This window comes from Camelus bactrianus, chromosome X (genome assembly GCF_048773025.1).
Source record: "Camelus bactrianus isolate YW-2024 breed Bactrian camel chromosome X, ASM4877302v1, whole genome shotgun sequence".
Lineage (NCBI taxonomy): Eukaryota > Metazoa > Chordata > Mammalia > Artiodactyla > Camelidae > Camelus > Camelus bactrianus.
Genome location: NC_133575.1, coordinates 13,276,517 through 13,299,646, shown reverse-complemented (window position 1 = coordinate 13,299,646; position 23,130 = coordinate 13,276,517). Strand labels below are relative to the sequence as shown.

The 23,130-nt window shown below is 49.0% G+C and overlaps 1 protein-coding gene across 8 annotated transcripts in view; it reads left to right on the top strand.

The window, feature by feature from the left end:
* The window catches only part of RAI2 (retinoic acid induced 2), a 301,266-nt gene that overhangs the window by 275,891 nt on the left and 2,245 nt on the right, over positions 1-23,130 (top strand). For 4 of the 8 annotated variants that reach the window (XM_074359293.1, XM_074359294.1, XM_045516353.2 and 1 more), the window contains 2 exons: positions 19,020-19,120; positions 19,896-20,008. The exons of 2 other annotated variants lie outside the window; for them this stretch is intronic. In XM_074359293.1, the coding sequence (XP_074215394.1) occupies positions 19,084-19,120; positions 19,896-20,008 (150 nt within the window). In that variant the 5' untranslated portion in view covers positions 19,020-19,083. The remainder of the gene's footprint in view (positions 1-19,019; positions 19,121-19,895; positions 20,009-23,130) is intronic. 2 more of the 8 variants (XM_074359295.1, XM_010954552.3) reach the window with 1 other exon arrangement.

The window sequence follows — 23,130 nt, the reverse complement described above, 5'->3', positions numbered from 1 at the left end:
CATAGCCTCAGCTCTAGCCACAATCAGTGCAACCCGTGATTTAAAATTTAGGGGCACCTCTGTGAGGAATTTGAGGCATTCCAGTCTTTGGGTGCACTAGTTTGGAACCCTGTCCTTCCTTCCTCCCTCCCTCCTTCCTTCCTTCCCTCTCTCTTCTCCCTTTCTCCCTCCCTCCCTTCTTTCCTCCCTTCCTTCCTCCAAACAGATCTTCATTGAGTACTGTCTGTGAACTGAGTGTGATTCCAGGTGCTGGGGATACTGCCATGAACACGGCAGGTGGGGAGCTTACCTTCCAGGGAAGGGAGGAGACAGACTATAAACAGTAAATCAAGGGGAAAAAAGACAATTTGCAAAGGTGATAGATGCTGAAGAAAAGACACACAGAAACTGAGATGAGAGAGAATAGCTGGGATGAAGAGGGGGCTTACAGATGGTCATAGAATCTTCTCTAACAACACTGTTTTGATTTGAGACTTAAAGGATGACAAGAAACCAGCTGTGAGAAGGACATTCCGAGCTGAGGAAACAGTCAATGCAATGGCCCTGAGGCAGGAAAGAGTTTACCAAAGAAGTTACCAAAGTAACTTCTGAGAGAAGTATTCTGATGGAGGAGGAAAGTGATAGGAGCCGAAACTGGAAAGGGTTAAAGTGGGGCCAATCTGCTAGGGCTTTGTAGGGCTGGGCTTTTAGTTTAAAGTACAATGAGAAGCCATTGGAGAGTTTTATGCAGCTGAGTAAAACAATCTGATTTATGTTTGAAAATAAGGAAGGAATGGCCAACCATGTGGAATGCTGCAGAGATGAGTAAGATGAGGGCTGGCTCTCAGTGGGTCTGGCCACGTGGTCAACGTGAGGTCACAAGAGCAGTTGTGGTGGAGCAGGAGACAGCAGCTGCACCCTCTGTCTTTTGGTTTTAGAACATACAGTCTCGCCAAGGAATAGGCATTGGCATTGGAAGGGATCAATAATTTGATAACATTTCTTAACACTACTTTGGTCAGTTTTCAGGGAGTTATTCGGCTTGAATGTTCTCTTTAATAAGAGACTGACTACAATGGTCACAACGATGGTGGTGGTGGTGGTGTCATCCTTGATGTCCATGGCATCACCACATACCTCTAGTGATTTCCAATTGTGGGACAGTGCCAGCCTGGCCACACACAGCCGCTGGGCCTTTGGGCGGTCCATGACCCGTGTTCATTGCAGAATGGCTAGCCAAGCCTGGGGGCTGCCTGTGGCACAGAACTACCCAGGGCCCTTCGAAGTGGGCCATGCAGGGCTCGGAGTGGTGACCTCAGCCTCTGGTGCCATGTTCTGATGGCTGTCCTCTGTATGGCCTTTCACTTCTAAAGTCCACCCATCTCCTTAACCTTGCCTGAACTTTTAAGCCCAAGAATGGTAGGAAATCCTTCAGAATAAATCTTTAAAGAGGCATTTGACAAAGCATATATAAACTTACACTTGGTGAAAAGTGACTGTAGAAAAAAAGTATGTTTAGCCCAAGCTTAAATATTACCGTGCTTTTCCTGTGGTCTCCCACAGCATTTTGGAACCCTGACATTTTTCCTGACTGATCGTTCCCTTTGATTTTTTTTTTCTTTTTTTTTTTTTTTTTTGCCTCCACTGCTTTGATTTTGTAACACAAGAATAATATTTTTTCTGGACTAAACTTCTTATAAGTGGTCTTACCCGGGGAATGTTTTTAAATTTAAAGATGATTCTATTTTCTCTTAAGTACCAAGAAGTACATACACAGACAAACACATTTAATAGCTTCAGATGGGATCGTTTGACTTTGTAAGGGCATGTTTGCAAAATTTGTTCCTCTTGATTCCAGCTCCTGAGTCAGCTCCTAAGTCGAAGTCCCATCATTTTAATGCTGTTGCACAGATAATGGAGAAAATCCCTCACCACCTTCGTGGTAGAGGTCCTGTCCTGAGGGGCAGACCTTGGTTCTGGGCAAATGGATTCACCCTCATGTATGGTACCTTCAGGATGAACTCAAAGGCGAATCCATCCTGTTTTCAGAAAAGGGAAGGTTTTAACTCCCTCAAATTCAATACCCATCTTCAGTGTGTTGGACAAGGCTTCAGAGTGCCGACACCTTTGTTGCTACCAGCCAGCAGGAATGGGTCAGGTCAGTCACCACGTGGGGGCACATTTTGCAGTTAACCCATCGTGGACTAGGGAAGGGGCTGATAGAGGGCTGCTCTGTTCCAACTCTAACATCGGGCCCTGCCTTCCTGTGATTTTTTTTAAAATAGTTTAGGCGACTGGTTGGTGGGACTTTTCTATGATCTCCTATCTAAGAGGGCCTGTCTTGTGCTTATGCCACTGAACTCTGGGGGGTCTAAGCTGAGTTCTTATCTGAAAGTCTGTGCAAATCTCAATCCCTAATGAAAGAAAAAAACTGGCCTTGCCTGAGGGTTCCTTTCTCCCTCTGCCCACGGAACGGGAATTGCAAGAGCGTGGTCGCGCTAGACTGTAGGCTCCCTCTTCTGCTGCCGATGGATCTCTCTTTCATCAGAACTGCAGGCACTTGGGAGAAAATCCAGCCAGGGCCTACATTGCCTTGGGGTGATTCCAAGAAGTAGATTTTCTGGGTCAGTGGGTATGAATGCTTTTAAATTGGCCTCCAGAAAGTTTTTAACCAATTTTACTTCCATATCAGCAGACATTTGCTATGGTGCAGTATTCACTCACTCACTCATTCATTCATTCACCCATCCACATCTCTGTGTACTCACTCATTAATTCCACACCAAGACGGTGTCCCAGGCACCATGGACTCATACACAGTCCTGGTCAGTTCCTGCCCTGGATGTGATGTGGGGATTTTTCTCTGTCTCTGTGAAGAGAATTGAGACTGTGTGTCTGCGCCTGTTGAGGACTGACCAGGATGAGCACTCATTCATGTCGGGGGCGGGGGGGGTGTGTGTGTGTGGCAGACCTGAAGGTGGGGTCCTCACCCCGGCTGCACGTTGGGATCACCTAAGGAACTCTAACAAATCCCGATGCCTGAGCCAACCACACGAGATCCTCATTTCGTTGGTCTGAGATGTGGCCCGGGTATAGCTCCCCAGCCAAGTCTCATTTGCAGCCGGAGTTGATTGTCCCTCCGTACCCTGTATCCCGGGGAGTCTGGCCTAATGAAAACCCTCCACCAGGTCCCCACTGTCTCTGCTCTTGACCTTACACTTGTCACTTCAGACTTGCTGGCAGTTACTGTTTCTTTGTGCACCTTGCCCACAGTGGCCAGCACCATGCCAGGCTTAAAACTGCTGAGAAGAAAAATCACCTTCCTTTCATCCTATTTATTGCATAGTTATAGTTTAAAATGAAAATTTCACCTCATTTATTTAGCACTCCACAGTGAGGGTCCTTTGGCACCCTGTCTTTATTATAATAACAATAGCCAACCCCTGGTGAGCGCTTACTGTATGCCAGGAACTGTTCTAAGTGTTTTGCACGTTAACTCACTCACTCCGCAGCCGCAGTGTAGATACTGTTATATCCCCCATTGTACAGATGAGGACGCTGAGGCCACCAGAGATTCCGGAACGTGCTCCTGCTCCCACAGACCGTCCGTGGCTGAGCTGGGCATCTCCAGCCTATTGCACTAAGTGAGGCTCTTCTCTGCCAGTCAGAAGGGTTTGTCTTGAATTTGTTACGCTTTAGCATTGGGTTTTCTTCCTCAAATTAGAGCTACAGGGCATGAGTGAAGGTGCGCCCATGCTGTCTACCGGCCTCCCAAAGCTCTCATGATGGCCAAGGGCTGCTTGGCACAGAGAGCTTAGCAAGGGCATCATTCAGCAGCTTCTCAGCCAACATTTGAGTCACTTTAATTGCATCCACTGTGGAGACACAGCTTAAGTAACTAAAAGCAGATGGTTCTTACCTGCGCCAAAAGATGTCGGGTCCTTCTGCCATTAGCACCCTCACATCTGCATACTTTCAAAATTGTCCTCACAAGAAAAACGAGAGGCAGAGGAAAGCCTGGGCGTGATTTTGAAACAGCCTGAATTTGTCTCTTTGAAAATACGTAGAATTTCTCATCTGCTTATTCTCCCAAGAGAAGTCAGAGGCTCTCGGAAGTCAGTAATTGTGATCTCTTGAGTCATAATTTCTACAGTTGTATCAGAGCCCAGTGTGAGGACGCAAGAGGGAAACCGCACGTGGGTCTGTTGCCATAGATGAGTTGCAGGGTGGACAGGCTGAAATCTCCCCCTGGAAGGAAGGGATTAGCCGGTCAAAGAGGAAAACAGATTTGAGAAATCCATTTACCCTGAAGATTTAATAGGGAATGCAGGTCAGACTGACTCCAGTGTCTTTAGTCACAGCTCTCTCTGCGGGTTTTATCTTGTACCGGCTCAGAGTTTCAAAAGAGAAGGGTAGGTGAGTCTTTAAACTCTGACCTTAATATTTCCATCCATATTTTAGGAATAAGAATTCTTACCATGTGTTGAACTGAAGGGATGGCACTAAAATACATGTAAAAGTGTTAATCTAGTACTTGTATATTTCTCAATTATTTGTAGATTATTAAAAAAAATACTTGCTTCTGCTTATATGATCATAGCACCCAACTTAAATTTCAAAGACTATCACTAGCATATCCTTGATTTTTCTCTTTAGAATAAATATCACCCATGATCAGAAAATACCTTGGAAATATTCAAATGGAATTTAGCATGGCCCTACGGCCATTGAAAAACTGTCAGAATCCTGATTAGTCAGCCAGTTATCTTTTTCGTGGTAAAGAACTTCTGCTTAGAAGAGCGCCATTTCAGTATGCTATTTATTACCTCATTACCTGGAAGCCACTTGGAGGCTTTATTTGGAATTCAAACCATTTGAGGGCCCAGAGGAGCCGCGCATTGCCAGGGACACCGCCTTGAACAGAGGGGACTTTGAATTCTAACCATAATCTTGCCCATAAATGAATGCATGGCCTGGGGCAAGTCACCTTTTCTGAACTTTTATTTCCTCATCTGTAAAGTGGGTTGTACTAGATAATCTTTGTGAAATGAAAATTAGAAGGCCAGGCGTGATCTAGTCCCTTGCCTTTTCTATCACTCTGAACGTGCTCATTTCTCTCCTCTGTCTCCCTTTCTCCGTCTCTGTCTCTGTCTCGCTGTCTCTGCCTCTCTGTCTCTGTCTGTCTGTCTGTCTGTCTCTCTCTCTCACACACACACACACACACACACGCACACACACGCACACACACACACATCTGGCAGCACTGGAATGCTGCTATGCTCTGGTGCCTCATCATCATTCAGGTCTGTGCTCCCTGAAGTAGTCTCTCCCCTACCCTATCCCCCCATGTCACTAACCCCAATTTACTTTCTTCTTCACACCATGGGAAAGTCTAATAAGACACTGTGACTCTGGTACAGGGGTAGACAAAGGAACTGAGAGACCAGAATAGAAAGTCTGGAAACAGACCTACATGTTGTTGAGTTGGTCGGGCCTTCATGAGTGTTTATTTTGTTATTTTAAATGTTATAATATTAAAAATAAAACAAACAGTTTTTTAAATTTAAAAAAGGAAGCCATGCGTGGAAAAGTGTTATGAACCAAAGATGATGATTACACAAATTCTGTGCACATGAGGTCCTGAGATTTTTAAATGAATGCTAATTCGGCTGGAGGGGTCTCTACTCCAACTGGGAGTTTGGCTTAGGTGCCTGGGAAAGACCTTTGCTGCCCAGACACAATTCTGTGTCAAGTGTTTCCTGGGCACTAGGCAATTTCTACTTCGCCAGCAGTAGGTATTATTTTACCCATTTCACAGGCAGGGAAACTGCAGCTCAGAGAGGCTGAGTCACTTTTCCAAGGCCACACAGTTCTGAAGGGGAAGAGCCAGGGTCTGCGGCCCAATTCGCACGCTCCTGCCTGTGCCAGTACGTCATAAAGCCACCCTGGGCTATTTGAGGGCTGAACACCGAGAATGGGCGAGACTGCTGTGGCCTCTTACTGGGGAAATAGAAGATTCCTCTCCCCCAGGCAAAATGGAGCTTTTCCCTTAAGGAACTTCCAACTTCCGCTCCAGCCGGGGCTTTTCTGGATGCCCTACCCCAGAGACCCATGGAGGAGGTCTCAGTAGCAGCACTTTGAAGCCTGTCCCACAGGGCCTCTCAGTTGGGCAGCAATTGTTGTGCAAAGACCAACACGTTTTGGCGCTTGCTCGCCTTAGTACTCCCTCTCCTTTCCCAAACACAAAAATATTGGCATTTCCTGGAAAGTGGTTTTGGCTCAAAGCCTGATAGCTATCCCACACTCCTGGGCCAGCTTTCTTTGGGGCCCTCTGTTCTTTTATTTCACTAAGCATTTGTTTGGGGACTGAGGTTGCTGCTGCCTTGGATTGTACCTGAGATACAGGGCCGCTGGCAGGTGCCAGGGGCGGAGGTGGGGGCACCAGCTCCCCTCACCAGCAGCAGCATCTCCTCCATCTCCTCTCCCCCACTGTACTCCAGAATTGGTCAAACTCACCATGCATGCACACAGAACCACTTTGGGTGGGTTTTTTTTTTTTTTGCAGTTTGATGGTATTTTCACTGTCTAGTTTCTTAAATCAAGGGACAATTAACATAAAATCAAATGATTCTTAAGTGTTCAGATGCATCAGTTTTGACAATTGTGTGCACCTATGTAACCACCGCCTGAAAGAGCCTATAAACATTCCCATCACCCCAGGAAAGTCCTTCTCCCTACCCCCTCCCCAGAGCAACCAGTTTCTGATTTCTATTGTCATACATTTTTTGGCTTGTTTTTCAATTTTGCGTCACTGAAGTGTTACAGTACATACACTTTTGCATCTGGCTTCTTTCACGAAACACAGTGTTTTCAAGACCACGATGTCATTGTGTGTGGCAGGCATTCACTGCCTTTTATTGTCAGTGGAAGTCTGCTGTGTGGGCGTTGCCCATTGTGTTTATCCGTTCACCGGTTGATGGATATTTGGGTTGTTTCCAGTTTGTGGCTCTTATGATCAGACGGCTGTGAACATCTGTGGACAAGTCTTTTGTGAATATATGTTTTCATTTCTCTTGGGAGGATACCTCAGAGTGGAATTGCTCAGCCTGAGGATGGGCAGTTGTTTAACCTCATTAGAAACTGCCAGGCAGTTCCCCAGAGTGGGTGGACCCTTTTTACCAACAGCACAGGAGCGTTCCAGTTGCTCCCTATCCTCACCAACTTTTGGTATAACTGTCTTTTTTATTTTAGTCATTCTAATGGATGTAATGTGATCCCTTAGTATTTTTCTTATTTAAGTACATTTTAAAGAACTTTCAGGCATGCCACTTAATGCCAGCTCAGACACTGGAAAGGTCCTGTGGAGCAGAAGCAAAGTGTTACATGTTTATGGTCAGGAGGTTCTGCTCATCATCCCTGTCCTTGAAGCAGAGTCTTTCCAGCCCTGAGGGCTGTCTGCAGCCTACCACAGGGCAAGCTGAAGGCCAGAGCCCCAGAGGGGTGAGGCAGGCCAGTCAGACTGTGAAACTGCCAGACTCTGACTGGCCTGCCTCCGGGGTGGGAGGGAGCGCCTGCATGGGGAGCTCCGAACGACAGGGTGACAACCGCAGGACCGGCCTCAGGGCAGATTTTGCTGTGTGCACACGGTCACTGAGACTCTAACATGTCAGTAGCCGGCAGGCATGGACCATGTCACCAGCCCGCTGTCCTTTGAGCTGCTATCAGGAGCTTTCATACCATATCACATACCATATCCACTCAACGGAGATATAACAACATTGCCAAGGCAGAATCTTCTTACCTTCCAGTTGGCTTAGGCAACTGGAGAGCCTCCAAAACCAGTTGCCAGGCATGGGACCACTTAGGTGGCAAGCATGAGCAACCTCCCTAGGGCTTTCCTGGCTTCTCCAGCCCTGCCCAGACAAGGATGGGAGAGCGCCTCTAAAATACTTTAGCTAGTTGAATATTGCTAATTTAACCGTTTCTTACAGTCATCATGCTAATTAGCTAACCAGCCACCCACTTTACCACCAAAAGACCATTTCTGATATTCCCTGTGCTCTGTAGCCCAGCCTCAAGTATCGACAGAGATGAAGAGGTAACTAGAACTCCAATAGCAGCCCAGGGTTGGGCCTCCCTGGTTGGAACTTGAGCTGAAACCCCTCATCCCTGCCCAGCAGTGTGCGCTGACGACAACGCTGGCTGACTCACCGACTTAGGGCTTCACCTAGGTCACGGGCAGGAAATGTCCCGCTGTCGGTGGGGGTGCCCCTACTGTGTAGAAAGTATTCTGATGAGTTTGGCCCAATGTGGCAATGCCCCAAAGTCTTTAGACGGATAGGTATTTTGGAGAGGAACCCAGAAAGGGTATTATGTCGAACGCCACGCAAGAACTTGCTAGTGCTGAAACTTCAGTGTTTGCTGGAGGGGAAGATACTTTTGAAAGGGCAGTCTGCCTGGACAATTGATGCAGGGCACCAAGGGAAAGCAGGCCCCAGCCCACTGAGCCATCAATGGTGAACTCCCAGAAAGGAAAATCCATGGGGGACCTTTCCTCTCAAGAATCCCATGTGGCTGGGGAAAGGGCAGAAGTCCCAGGCCTCCCTGCTCTCCAGATCAGCAAAACATCAAAGGGTACAAAGAAAGAAGGGGGTGTTGTGGCGCTAGCAGTTTCCTCTGGCCAGATGCCCAGTGCGCCAACTTACAGGTCTGTTTGCCTGTGTCATTCCGGGGCCCAGCTGCCCCTCCCACACCCCCACCCACTGGCAGGGACGGTGCCCCTGGGGATCTCTAGGGCCGAAGGCCCCTGAAAGGCCCACCTCCTCTGCTCCCTGACAGCAGCTCCACTCCCCTGGCCTCTCCTAGCCCTGCCAGCTCTGTGAATGCCCATGAAACAGACTCTGTCAGTGGAGATTCTCAGAGACCAAGCAAAGAATGGTCCTGAACCCACATTCATAAACCAATTCAAGTCAGGAAGAACAGCCAAGGGTGTTCCTGGGAAGGCTGGGAATGAACCCTGGCAGGGATTCAAGGTGTAGGAAGAGAGAGTTGCCCTGCAGGGGCCAGTAGTGGCTGGTGCAGGGGCAGGGGTGTGACAGGGAGCTGGGGGCGGGGCCTGCTGCAGGAGCACCGCAGGCCAAGGAGTTCTAGGCTCTGGCTGGAGATGAGAAGACACTTACCCCTTCCCCACCCCAACCTGCCCTCTCCCTTGGTGCTGGGAACCTTTGCTGCCCCTCCCCCACCTGTCTTTCCTACATTGACTGTGGTTCACATTCTTAGAAAGCTCTCTCCCTTCCTCCCATCAAAACAACCATTCCCTGGGGATTCACAGCTCAGTTCCTGGGGGGAAAAACCCAACAAACCAATTCAAACTGAGGTAGTACTGATCTACTGGGGTTGCTGAGAAACGGAGATGAGAAAATGAATGTGAAATACCTAGCAGGGGGTCTGGCACATAAGTCAATGCTTAGTAAATAGTTGATTGTTCTCATCTTATGTGTATGAGAGAGGAGTGAGCTGGCCAAGTCCTGCAAATGAATCCACTCTCTCCTTTCCTCCCAAGCTAATGTTCTCATGACTGATTTGTGGCCTCCTGTTCATCAGGCCTGTGAAGACATCAGAATTGCATCAGTTGAGTTGTCAGTCCTTTGGTGCACAACGTTCTTTGCTGAAGGATAACTTTTAACCCCCTTTGGAAGAACCAGACACCCCTCTAATGTTCCCAGCACCCTGTCTCTCCCTCAGGCCCTCACCAGCCCTGGGCTCCAGCCCCCGCAGCCTGCTGGCCAGGCCCCATACCTTTCCTCTTGTGCCCTTTCTCCTGCTTCTAGACAACCTGCCCCACCTCTCCCCTATTCCACCATCTCCTCTGCTGAAATCCTACCCCTGTGGCAAGGCCCAATTCACATGTCACCTCCAGGAATAAAGGTTTAATGACTGGAACTCAGAGGTGGTGCAGGTGAGGACAGAGGAGAATTACTGTGGCTCCTGGTGTGGGGACCACCTTGAGTGCTAGAGGGACAACAGGTGGACTCATTCCTGCTCGCTCGCCTTGTGGGAGGGGGGTGTGTATAAACACACCCATTCCGGAAGAACTCTTCCCCGAAAGAAAATAAGAAATAACACCTATAATCTTCACCGTCAACTAGCCAGAGGTTATGCGGCAGCTTTTCCTGCCCCCACACTGACCTGGTGTCCTTCATGCTGTATTAGCTGCAAATAGGAGCCTTGCTTGAAGATAAATAGAGTGAACTTACAGAACTTAAAAAGACTCACCAGCCCAAAGATTCTGCAGAGCCCCGTGTCTGCTCTTGAGAGAGCTTGCCTCCAGGCAGATGGGGTGCTTCTGACAAAACAGAGTTCCAGAAAGAAGGCTCCCTGTTTAAAAGAGGCACACCCTCCTCCCTCCTCTGCCTGCATTGTCTGTGTACTACTCAGGTCGAGATTATTGTTATTATTTTTAGGCGGTATGCAGCTGATGAAGTGAGGTGGCGTTTGTTTATTTATTGCTTTTTGGTCCCTGAGTTGGAACACAAGATCACCAGAAGAGGAACTCCCTCTATGACTCATCCCAGGAACATCTTGCCTCCCAGCCAGCACAAATATGATTAAAAGAACTTTCTCGAGGGCCCCAATTATATTCTAGCGAAGAAACACACTGGCCAAGCTGACCATCTCTGGACCAGTTTGCTTTTGGAAAGAGAGCTTTCTCTGGCCTCTCCGTGGGCGGGCTCTTTATGAGATCTTGAGGCACACTTCTCGGGAGCGGGTTCCTCTGTGGCTTGGAGGTTATCATAACAGAGTGTCTTCTTCACAAGGGTCACAGGAAGGGCCACCCGTTGGGGAAACACCTGGTCACGGTGGCCTGAATTGGTGACATTTGGGTCTTCACATAAACTCTGGAACTTTCCAGGGCATGGTTAGTATAGCAGACATGGTTTGATATCCTGCCCCTATGTCCTCTCAGACTGGCCTCTATACTCCAAAGACTGCTCACTGAAAATACCTGTGATTTTCCCTCATGCTTTGTGTGTGTGTGTGTGGTCTCAGGAGCACACTAGGCCTGCATGCTGGGCTGAATGGAAGTGCCAAGGAGTTAACACGTCATCCAGGAGCAGCCCTTGACCTCTGTTGGAGGAGGGTTGGTAAATAAACTCCCCAACTCCCAGGCATGTGTTCTCCGCTGGCTCCCCACGGTCCCCTGTGGAGATGAGCCCCAGTTGCCCACAGTGGTAATGGACCTGATAAGTTGGCTTCCTTCTTTTCTCACTGCTTCACTTCTCTACTGATATTTTCTGGGATCTTCTCCCAAAGAAACTTCTTTCAGTCGAATCAGTCTGTGCAGGAGCCCAAACTAAGAGAAGTAGCCAGCTGAGTTCACCAAAACTCAAGAGCCTCCCCTCCCTTACCACATCTACCACTACTGGTAGCCGTGAGGTTTCCACTGTGGCCGTGGCACTGCACTAGTATGGTGTGCTTGGGGGTGCAGTCCTTTGAGAGCACCTAACCTCTGCACAGAAACCTGGTAAGACAGAAACCAGAGTTGCAGAAGGTAGCCAGTTTAGTAATAGGGCCCTGTGAGGACAATTCCAGATACTGCTAAAATCTCTGGACCCGGGAGCCACATACTCATCTGGTTCCTGGTGTATGAATGACAAGTGTTTGTTGATTGAGTCTCTAAAGGAATGAAGAATTGACTTGCATTCACTTCCTCTCTTAGATCTGAGGGCTTAAAGGTTGAGGCCAGTCCTATCCCCTTTTTGAACATCAAGTACCTTTTAATGGAGCCTGCAAATGTGGTCACAATTGTAGGCTCTTGTCTCTGTGGAGAGAGATCAAGATAAGTAAAAAGGTTCCTCCCCCTGATTGGTATCTGAAACCTCTCAATTAGAGTTTCATTTCTTTGTCCATAACGTTATCACTGACTGAATTAAGTTGATTATACCAATAAAGGAAACATAATTCTTGAACCTATGAGTCATAGACCTCAGTGAGAATGAGTTTATCAGCTTCATTCTGGAAAACCTAATTCTGAGAGAGGAAACCCAATTCTCACTGCCCGAGAAGTGGTGAGAGGTGGGCAAAAATAAAGATCAGGCACCAAAAGAAGATAAATGTATGTTGTTTTCTAGGACTGGCAGCTCAAGTCACAGTGAATGTGCTTGGTGGTTTTTAAAGCATGGGACAAGCTTTCCCCAAAAATGGATCACCTCCCTTATGTACCTCTAGTGCTGGTGAACAATTTCTGGTTTTCCCCCACGCCCTCCTTCTACTGGGAAGCTCCAGTCCCGCCCGTCCCTCTACCACACGTCCTGAAACCAAGCTGTGGTGGCTCAGCAGTGCCCCCTGTGGCCAGCTGAATAAAGCGCATTCTGTGTTTTCCCCACAGCTTTCCTCAGTTTCTCTGTTTCATCTCTTCCAGCTCCGCAGCCTCCTTCTCATTTGGACCTGCCCATACTTTTTAATCTCTCCCCATCCACCACTGCATTATTTCCTTCAACTGTTGCCCAGTAATCTCAGGAAATTCCTCTGCTTTCTCTCCCTCTTGTCCTTACCCTCTTCCACCCCTCCCTTGTTTTCGTTCGTCTTGTGAGTTAGAAAATGCCCCTGATTTTTCAGGTAAGTATGAGAAGAGAGCTACTTAGGCCCTTGTGTCAAGGAGAAGGTAAGCGATAGGATCTGAAGTGCAATTATGCATCACCTTGCAAGTGCTTCTGAGTTCATATTCAAGGTACAAAAGGCTCTGGCCACCTCTTCTTTCTCCCGTAGCCTCTCAGCCTGAATGTGAAATAGATTTTTGTATTTATTGAATTGTTTTCCCATTGTCTTTCATTTCAGTGTTGTTTTCTATTTTCACTGCAAATATTCAATATTTCAGCTATGTTGGGGGTTAAATGAATTTTTGTGGAAACCTCACCATCAGATGTAACCTTAATTCTATGGTAAATGCCTTCCCAGTTCCTAGCAGCTGATTTTAAAATGAACCTTTGGACAAACAGAGTTTTAACTCAGGAACTGACTGTACAAACCCATTGGAAGCAATTTTAATGCTACTTAAGATGCTGAGAGGGAATATAGGCAGTGGATCTGATGATAATAATGACAGTGATACTGGTGACAACATGACAGCAATGATGATGTGATAATGGCTGTGACAATGAGAATGAAGATGATGAAAATGAAGACAATGACAATGGTGATGACGATGGTGATGGTAGTGACCATGGTGACATTAGCCATGTTTTATTGAGCACTTCCTACATGCCAGGCACTGTGCTGAGTACTTTACATTGATTATTTCCTTTCATCCTTACAACCACCCCACATCTTTTTTAATCTCCATTTTGCACAGAGAGAAACTGAGGCTTGGGACTAACTTGCCCAAGGTCACATGGCTATCAAAGTTAGGTGGAGCTGCAGTTTGAACCTCGGCCTGTCTGAATTCAAAGTTTGTACTTCTGACCACTCTTAGAGCAGTGCCCAGGGTGAGGCTGGCACTGTTTCCATGCCGAGAGTTCGTGAAGGGCTCACATGCATTAGGAGAAAGAGAAAATCTGAACTCCAGTCCTTTGCACTTCACGAGTCTGCACCCCTTCCTTCCAGTGACCCTTCAGAGGGTCTATTTCTGGCATACTAGTCTCTGGAAAATGTCCTGCTAATGACACGGGATTATAAACAGTCCTTTTCCCAGAACAAAAATTTAACCTTTGTATCTCAATCTAATTAGAAGTATTTTCTCTTTCAGGGGCAGGTTTTCCCCACTTTGCTCCTTATTTAAGAGGCTTCTTTATTGCCAGGGGGAAAAAAATCTCCAAAAGCCATAGCTTTTTAAGATGATAGACCCTGGCCCGAGATCTTGAATGTGACTTGTGCACCTGCACAAGGTGGCCACTCCAGCAGCACTGGAGCATGTTCAGGGCCCTGTGTGTCCAGCTGAAGGCTATGGGGCCTTGGCTGAATGCAGAGACAGTCATTGGCTCTAACAGCCCACTGTCCAGGTGAGTGTCCCCTGCCACCAGCAGCAGCTCTTGATGATTTTTCTCCAGTGATTCCAAGGTGTGCCTTTCACCTTCCATGGGGTTTGCCAAGACTTGAGGAGAGCACTTTTTTCCTCTTAGTTTCAGGGGAAGCCTTCCCTGGAAAACAAGCATTTCTTCTCTACCTTAGAGAGGTCCTCACACTAACATCTCTTCCCACTGCTGTCTGGGGACTGGCATCCTCCTTGTAGAGACTTACTCCTTTACCTCTGCAAGAACTGTGGGCCTTGAAGGAGCTCAGTTAGAAGCAGATCACCCTGGGAGAGTAGTGATTGGTTAGGACTTGGGGAATCAAGCCAAGAGAGAAGGCACCGAGCCTATGGAAAAAACAGCTTCAGGATGGAGGAATAGGAAATGCGTGCCTGGCACCCAATAGGTGCTCAGATTGTTTCTGAAAGAATAAATAAATGAATGGACATGAACCTAGTTTCCTATTCTGGCCCTGCACCCAGTTCTGCAGCCCGAGGGCTGCCATAGGTCCTTTGCAGGAAGGCTAGAGGTAATTGGGTGTCTCAGAGGAGATCGGAAATGCTAAGGCATCTGACACTCTCCTCCTGGGCCAGAAAGGAGGCAGGGCCACCCCATGGTGCCCTACCAGCCAGACCCCCAGATCCCTCTTGTGCTCTGGTGGAGCCCTGCCACTGATAGAAAACCAGGCCCGTGAGCTGCTGGCTCTGGTTGTGAAGTTGTCCCTGTGCTCTTTGGATTTGTCCAGCTGTAATAGTTCTCTTTTCCACCAGTTGCTTACTTGGCAAGGCCCAACCCTAACCTGAGACCCTGCAGACACCACATTGTAAGTCCCTTTGGTACATGATGGGTTCCTCACCAGCACTGTGGTGTCTTCAACCCACAGACACTGCCCTGCTCCGGAAAGTTGAGTCCCAAGAGAGAGAAGCCCTGCTCTGACTGAAGCTGAAGAGGTCTTAGCATCTCCCCTCCATTCAGCCTTCACTTCTCCCTTAGTCTGGTTTAAAGATGAACCAGAACTCACTCACACTATGGCCTTTGGAAGGGAGGGTGGGGAGGGGGGTCTTCTCAGTGGTCAGGGGAGTGGCCCAGAAAGACCCCTCCCAGTTCCACCCTTCCCCAACCCCTTTGTGTCCTTTCCTTCTTCCATCAGATTCTCTTGAATGCCCACACCTCCCCATCCTTAGGGGCCTGGAGCAATTCCTAGAAGGCCAGGTCTGACTCCTTCCTGGCAGGCACCACTCACTTCTGGGAGGCCTGACTTAACTTACCCTCACCATGAGAGGGGCAGTACCGCACGTTCTAGAAGGGGAAACTGAGTCCCAGATACATAAAATGACTTTCCTACAGTCACGAAGGGCTGGGGTGTGTGTGTGTGCGCGCGCGCGCGTGTGTGTGTCTTGTGTCTTGAATCTCATCTCTCTTTTTTTTGTGGGGAGAGGTAATTAGGTTTGTTTATTTATTTTTAGAGGAGGTACTAGGGATTGAACCCAGGACCTCACGTATGCTAAGCATGGGATCTGCCACTTGAGCTATACCCTCCCCCCTTGAATCTCATCTCTTACTTCCATTTCAATAACTTATCTATTAGATATCATGGACTCAAGATTTATATCATCTTTTTTATCAGGCTCCTCACCCATCAAACTCTATGACATTTTGATGGTTGAATCGGACCATCCCACATACTTCAGTGTTGTATGCTGGTTACGGGATAGAGGGGTAGCAAGGGACCCGTTAGACTCAAGTGAGATGTGAACCCAAAGCAATGGGTGAGGGACTGTGCTTTTGAAGGAGCACAGGTCTGGGAGTCCTGCAGCTACAACCTCTGAGCCTCCCTCAACCTCTGAACCTCAGCTTCCTACTCTACAAAATGGGAGGGGTGGGCTGCCCGGGGACCCCAAGACTTGTTCAGGCAGGGGGACCCTTGGCAGTCTCGCTGGGCCTTGGGAGCTTTGTCTCTCCTGCTGAGTCGCAACTTTTTCACGCATGCACTCCTATCAGAAGGAAAGAAAGAACTGAACATCCCCTCAACATACACACATCATTAAATTATATATGTCTTTCTGTATTTATTACATATGCTGTAAAATAGAAAAATGGGAATTAAAAGGATGAGATAGTGAAATGAACATAAATAAGTTTTATGACGACCTTACCCTGCTCCCGGGGAAGACCTTAGAGAACCCTGGTGTCAGTGGCCAGTTTACGATGCTCGGGCTCAGTGCTTCCTCTGCCTGATTCACCCCTTTCTCCCGTTTTCCACCAATATCAAATCACAGCAAAGCTAAGATTTGCACTCTGTCCTCTCTGGCCAGTTCCCCACAGCCACTGCCCATCTTCACAGACGTGAGATTCACTTGTAAACTGCATGGCCACCCCTGTTTTAATAAATTAACTAACATGTTGGGGAACTCATTCCCAAAGCTAACCTGAGTAAGTCATAGTCCTTTTGGAGAGCTGGGTGGATCTCTGCATGTAAAAGGCAATCAGCTGTAAGCCAAGCGACTATTTTGTGTATTCTCCGTTATCTTAGCCAATTTGGGAATACATTCATGTCGTAATTATGTTCACAGCTTCAGTAGAAAGGCCCTGCGCTGATGTTTAAAGCTCAGAAAATTTAATCACTGGGGCAAGTAATTGACAATTATTACACCCTATGGGGAGAGCAAAACCATTTTTTACCCAGTTGGAATTACTTCTTAGATATTTAGTGCATATCAGGTCCTGAATGGTGAAACCATATCCGCATTGTATTAAAGGATGAAAATTATGCTTTGCTCATTTAACTCATAGTAAGTGGCTGATGCTTTTTATACAGGATTAGGTCGATCAGTGAGAGTGTAGTTTAAGTGCTGGATCGAAAGCAGAAAATAGACTCAGACTACTGTGCAGTCGGAAGGGGGCAGGTTGCTTTACAGAGGTGTCTGGGAAGTCAGCCTTGCAAGAGAGAGAGACATCTCACTCTTCACCAGGGGCAGGGGAACCTGGGAGACACTGTCAGGGCCAGGGCGGAAGTTGAGGGAATTCGGGGCTTGATGGCTTTAGTCTTTTCTGTGAAGAAAGAAGCAAGATCAGCCACTAGGAAGGTTGGCTGAAGGTAAGCTGCCTCGTTATCTGGCCTTTGAATTAACGCCATTCTGACTGCGCAGTAGAATTACCTACGGAATTTTTAAAAACCCCAGTGCCCTGGCTGCACCCCACACCAATTAAGTCAGAGTCTTGGTAGGGGGACCCAGGCATTGGTCTTTTTTTTTTTTTAAAGTTCTCAAGTGATAATAAGTTTGAGAACCAGTGCTAAGCCAGCACTTGTCAGACTTGAACGTGTAGACAAATCATCCCAGGAGCTTGTCGAGGTGCAGGTTCTGATTCAGGAGGCCTGGGTGGGGCCTGAGACTCTGCATTTTTAGCAAGCTCCTTGGTGATGATGCTGCTGCCCCAAGGACATGGACGATCCAACTCTGACTTGAAAAACTGATGGCTGCTGACAGGCTCCATAAGGACCAAGGTTGTCAGTATCTTACAATGGGAAAACACACAGGATCAGGATATATTTTTAGAAAATGAATATCTTAGAGGAAGAGGTTTCTCTTGATAAAAAGAATCTAGATGAGGCTGATTTCAGGGGGAAAGGAGAGCAGGTCACATCTGCAGGCTGTTGGGGCTGAAGGGGGCATCCCCGGGACTGGGGCCAGGGGACTCCCGTCCTAGAGCATCCGGGTCCTGGAGGTGGAAGTTGCCCAGTGCAGCCCTGACCACTAAGACTACTTCCCCTGAGGCTGAGCTCACTTTCCTGGGAGCTTCACAATCTTCCACACAGGCAGTAGCCCCTGGCTTGACTAGCTACGAGGTAACCCCTGTCCAGCATACCCAGGAACCCAGTTCTCAAGCATTTCCTCAGGGGTGCTTGGCACTGTGGACCAGGGGCCTTGTGATCATCCTGAGAGCTTTTTTCTGAGTTGAAAATGCTCTCAATTCACAATATAAAATCAAGCCTCTCCCTAGGTGATATAGGCCTCCAAGGGGGGCTCCCAGCATGCCCCAGGGCTTTTGTCCAAATTCCCAGCTCAGAAACCAGGCTCTGCCTGCGGTGGTCTCAGGACCCTGTACTGGGTCAGGGTGGGGTTCACGGTCACATTCTAGACTTCCTTCAGTTGGAGTTGGTGCAGGCTCTTCAGGGGTCCACATGGAATCCTTTAGGATGTGGCTGAGAGTATTAGGTTATTTGTGAATGTGTGTGTTAAATGCCCACAACAAGGAAATAGATGGATTACGACCTTCAGAATAGTCTAAATTATCTAAGTGGTTAAGTGTTTTCATTTTTTGAAATTAAGCCATAAATGAATCCTCATTATAATAAGTGTCACTCTATATGGAGGCCCATAGGGTAAATTGAGTGCTTTGTGCACGCTCCGGAAGCAGGAAGCCTGAGGGGCAGGCCCAGCTTGCAGGGACACCCAGCAGGGCGCAGAGGTGGGGCAGGTCACTGCCTGACTGCCTGGGAGTCAGGCCTCAGGTCGGCCTCTTCACGAATGTAAGTCCTTGTAAGAAAAACAGCACACACGCCGCTTTGCTTTGGTTTTCTTTTTCTGAGTGTGTCAGAGAAACTCATTCACAGGTCACCCCCGTCAGACTCTTCACTGCCCACAAGGTGCTTTCTCATCTACTGTCTCGTCATGAGGGTCTCTCACTGGCCGGTGAAGGTGGGTGGCCGCCATGTTACCCTCCAGGGCGCCTGTGGGCCTGACTCTGTGCTCTTTCCACAGTGAGAGCGTGGTGGCCTCTGTGATAACTGGCCTCGGGCGAGTTTTAGTCAGTTTTTCTGGGTCGCAGTTTCCTCATCTGTAAATGAGGTCGGGAAGATGCTAGAGGTGTAAGCTTTAATGCCCCTGCCAGCCTTGACTTACTATGATTCTGTAAATGATAGGCTTATGACAAGAGGCTAAGTATGTGAACGCCAGGCCCAGAGAGGCCTAGATACTCGTTCGTGTACTCCTTCATTCTGAAAGGATTTACCGAACACCTGCTATTCACCAGGTACGGATGTGAAGATGAGGAAGTGAGACAGTACCTCCCTCCTGGAGAAACAAGGAAATAGGCGATGCCAGTCGGAGGGGGAGGGTCCGGACTGGACAAGGGTAAGTGGAGGTCCTATGGGAGCTCAGTGGGTTTGGGCGGGATCTCAGAGGATGAGACCCTAGAGTCTCACAGGTGGGCAGGAGTTGGCCAGGTGAAGGCAGAGGCCCTAGAGGGCTCCAAGCTGAGGGGCAGGCCCTAGGGATAGCCTGCCTCTGGTATACTTAGATCTTCATGAGAGTTAGACAGAGGGTTCAGGTGACAATTCTGTGACCCAGCTGGTCTCTGAGCCCAACTACTGCCCTGACAGTCCCTGCCCACCTCCCCATCTGCCCTGGGCACTGAAGCTTTTCCCCACAGTCTTCATCTGAGGGGCACGTAGGCTACACCGGGGTTGGCCCCAGCCCCCAGCCTCTAGGCCCAGCAGCTGGCCAAGGGCCAAGAGAGGGAGAGTGTACAGCAGCCTGCAGATCCTGATGGTCCACTCCCCATCACTCCCCATCACTCCCCATCCAGTTTTACCCCCAGGGATAATGGATGCAGGTAGAATAGATGGCTGACCTCATTTGCATCCATTGCAAACAGTGTTTTGAAAAACAAACTAAAGATTCCCTGCCACCTCTGAAGTAGTGGTGCACCCTCTGCTTGAGCTTTAGTTGGTGGCCCCTGTGACACTCCTTGACTTGAAGAGGTCCCCCGCGCGCATCTCCTCTGTATTAATCAGCGAGGAGGACCAGCCTCCATCTTCTCTCCAGTCCTTATCAGGCTTCACAGCTTGTCCTTGGGGACAGACTTGCCCTCTGAACCCTCATCTCAGGAGTTGGTTGTTATTCTCAGGCTCCTGTGGCAGTGACGCCCCCTCTGCCCACACTGGGTGCGTGCCGGCCCCCAAACTGCTGAGCCAGAGTGGAGGACGAGCAGAGAGGAAGAGAGCAAGAAGCTGCCAGATGGTGCGTGAGGAAGGCAGGGCCCCTGCTCCCTTCCCCGGTTCCCCAGTGTAGCCCAGGGCCCCACATGGAACCCGATGGGGAGCAGGTACTCCGTGGGGGAAACGCAAGCCTCATCTCAGCCTCATCTCATCTCAAGGGAAGGGACTGGGGCTGCTCACTGGGCCAACTTCGGCTGTCATCAGGCAGGTCCAAAGCTGTCATATGGGAGGAGGCAAAAGTGAGATTTTGGCCCTTGGCCCCTGAGATGCTGTACACAGCTCATCCCCCACCTGCAGCCTGGCCTGTTCTGCAGCCCATCTGGCCCCGCCCTGTTCCCCTGGAACTCATGGGTGATGACGTGCCCTCCCACCCACGTGATGTCTGTCTCAGGAAGGCCGGGGGGCGGGGGAGGCAGGGAGGGAAGCGGGGGGGCGGGGGGGGGACTGGAAATTGGCTGGGAGGTTGGAGGCCTCTGAGCCCTCGAGTAACAGAACCATAGCTGCTTGGGGCTACACTCTCTGAGAGTCAGAACTCTGGTGACCCTTCAGTTCCTCCCAGGCAAGAGGGAGAGAGGAGGGCCCTGGGGGAGAAGAGAAGGAGCAAACAGTTCCGTAATCTTCTGGAAAGGACCTGGCTACCACTTGAAAGACCTCTGCTGCTCACATCCTCTCTAGTGCACAGCTCTGCGCTGATGGAGAGGATATACCGGTCAGTTTTGCCAGGAGACAGAATGTATGGTGAGTGTGGCCCTTACAGCTCCCAATAGGAGAAGGAACCTGTGGTTGACCCTAAACTCACATCTCAGCCTCAGTGGACCCTTCAGCTAGTTACCTAACCTTCCTTATGGAATCAATTTTCTTATCAAGAAAATGGGCACGATTATAGGACCCCTCTCATAGGATTGTTCTGAGGACTGAGGGAAGTAATATATGGAAGGTTCTCAGCATTCTCAGCAGAGGGCCTGGCACTAGCAAATGCTTAGTAAATTTTAGTTCCTGCTATCTGTGGGAGGAGCAGGGGCCTGTAGGAGGCACCTGACCTGGCAAGGTTGCTTCCTCAGACTCTGAGCAGGAAGGTTTTGGAGGATTCACAGTCCTAGAACTAGGGCCAGGCAGGGAGTGGAGTGAGGTTTCACAGGAAATGGTGAGAGCCAGCACCCGAGCTGAAGGTGTGTGCCAAGAACAGGCAGAGGAGGTGTTGAGAAGTTTGCCTTCTTGCCCTCGGAGGGAGGGTTAGGGAGGCAGAGGAGCAGGGAAGCTGCCACATCTGGAAGGGCAGACAATGTAGCCCATTAGGAGAAAGCAGCTTCCCGGCTGGATAATCCCCAAGCCACAGAAAGCACGGAACCTGATTTCTCCCGGTGACTGGCCTCGCAGACCATCAGAAGCCATGTCTGCTGTTGTCCTTGTCCTCACCGGCCCCACCTGAGCTTCCCTTCAGCCTTTTGTCACCCTGCCCTGACAGTTCTGGCCACTGTGAGGGACAGGGTGGACCGTGCTGGAGGAGACCATCACAGGACTGCGCATGGGTGGCCGGCAGAGCTCTGTCCCACCAATGCTGATGCCTCCCCTGGTTTCACTGCAAGGCCTTTTTATGCTAGCCAGTCTGTCCAATCAAGGACATGTGCCCCACTAGACTGTAATTCCCATGGAAGCAGGAGCCTGGTCTGTGTCACTTATGACATCTCCAGCCCCCTACGAAGCCTCAGCATGCAGTAGGCATTCAGCAAATTGGTTGGATGAATGAATGAATGCACGGAGGAATGAATGAATGGTGTATTGGAGGCATGGCGTTTTTTGAGCTGAATCAGGGAGCACTTCTCAGGAAAAATGCAAGCCCTTCCCTGGGGCGAGCCTCCTCAGCCTCCCTGGGGGCAGACTGCCTCCCTTCTCTGCCCCAAGGGTATCACTGGCCACCCTGCTGGGCCACCTCATGGTTTGGTTTCCTATCCCTAGGGAGCCAGGCTCTGGAGCTGGGCCACAGAGGCTCTGCAGTGTGCCCTGCCAAAGGGCATCACTCCAATCCTTCTCCATAAAGTTATTTGCACAGCATCCTTCCCTTTGCCCTCCCTTCCTCCTGCTTCAGAGAAACTCCTTGTTCTGTGCATTTGACACGTTTTGATTGGAAACATCATGGAGTTGTTCATTTGTTAAAGCTGCCTTCCCGTAGTGAGGCCTCATGCTTGCTTCTAACCCCATGGTGTGCTGGGCCACCTCTCTGGCTTGTTTTGGAGGTTGTGTTAGTCATTTAAAGGTGAGGAGGACAACTTGACCACAGGACAAAACTCTAGATAGCTCAGACAGGTGAGGACAAGAATCAGAGTTGCCCAAGGCCTGCCCAGCAAGACTGCAGATTATTGAATTATTATTGAGCCCAACCAGACTCCAGGGCTGCACAGATCCCTGAGTTAGACATGGTGCCTGCCTTCTCCATGGTAACAAGGCTAAATATGGGCGTGTTTCCATGGAGAGCCATACTGCAGCTGCAGCCCCGCTTCCTCCAGGAAGCACCCACACTGGGCTCCTTTCGCATCTCAGGAGGTGGCCAGAGGTGCCACAGACATCAAGAAAGCATATCTTACCTTTGAGGATGTTTGTTTCCAACAAGGGTTCCATTTCCTTCGGCCTGGAATCATCAACATCCCCTCCTCTTGACAGCGAGAAGTTAGGAGAGGTCATGGGTCAGACGGATGAGTCGATGAGGGAAAGTGATGCTGGACCCGATGAGCGTTTGTGCAAGTTAGCCCATCTTCCTCGTGCTCTGCAGAGTGGCCTCACCTGTTACAGGAGGAAAGGGGTGTCTTTGGTTAGAGGGAGACAACTGTAATGACCCTGTGTAAATACACTGCTGTCCCTCTCATCGGACCTCTTTTGGAAGAATGATTGCTGCTATAGGGAGTTTTTTAAATGCTTTCCATAATTGGGATGGCCCCCTTCCAATTTCCTAGAGTATTCTAATGTGACAGGGTGCTATATTTTTCTTAAAGGAAAGTAAGTCTTTGCTGCTCGTTTGAATTTGAACCCATCAAATCTCCGCATATCTTAACTGTCCGGTAGAGCCACGTGGGGTGAAACTTTGTGTCTGTTGAAGGCTAAACATATAGCTGAGTATTCGGCTTCAGAATACTCTGTTTAACCTCACTT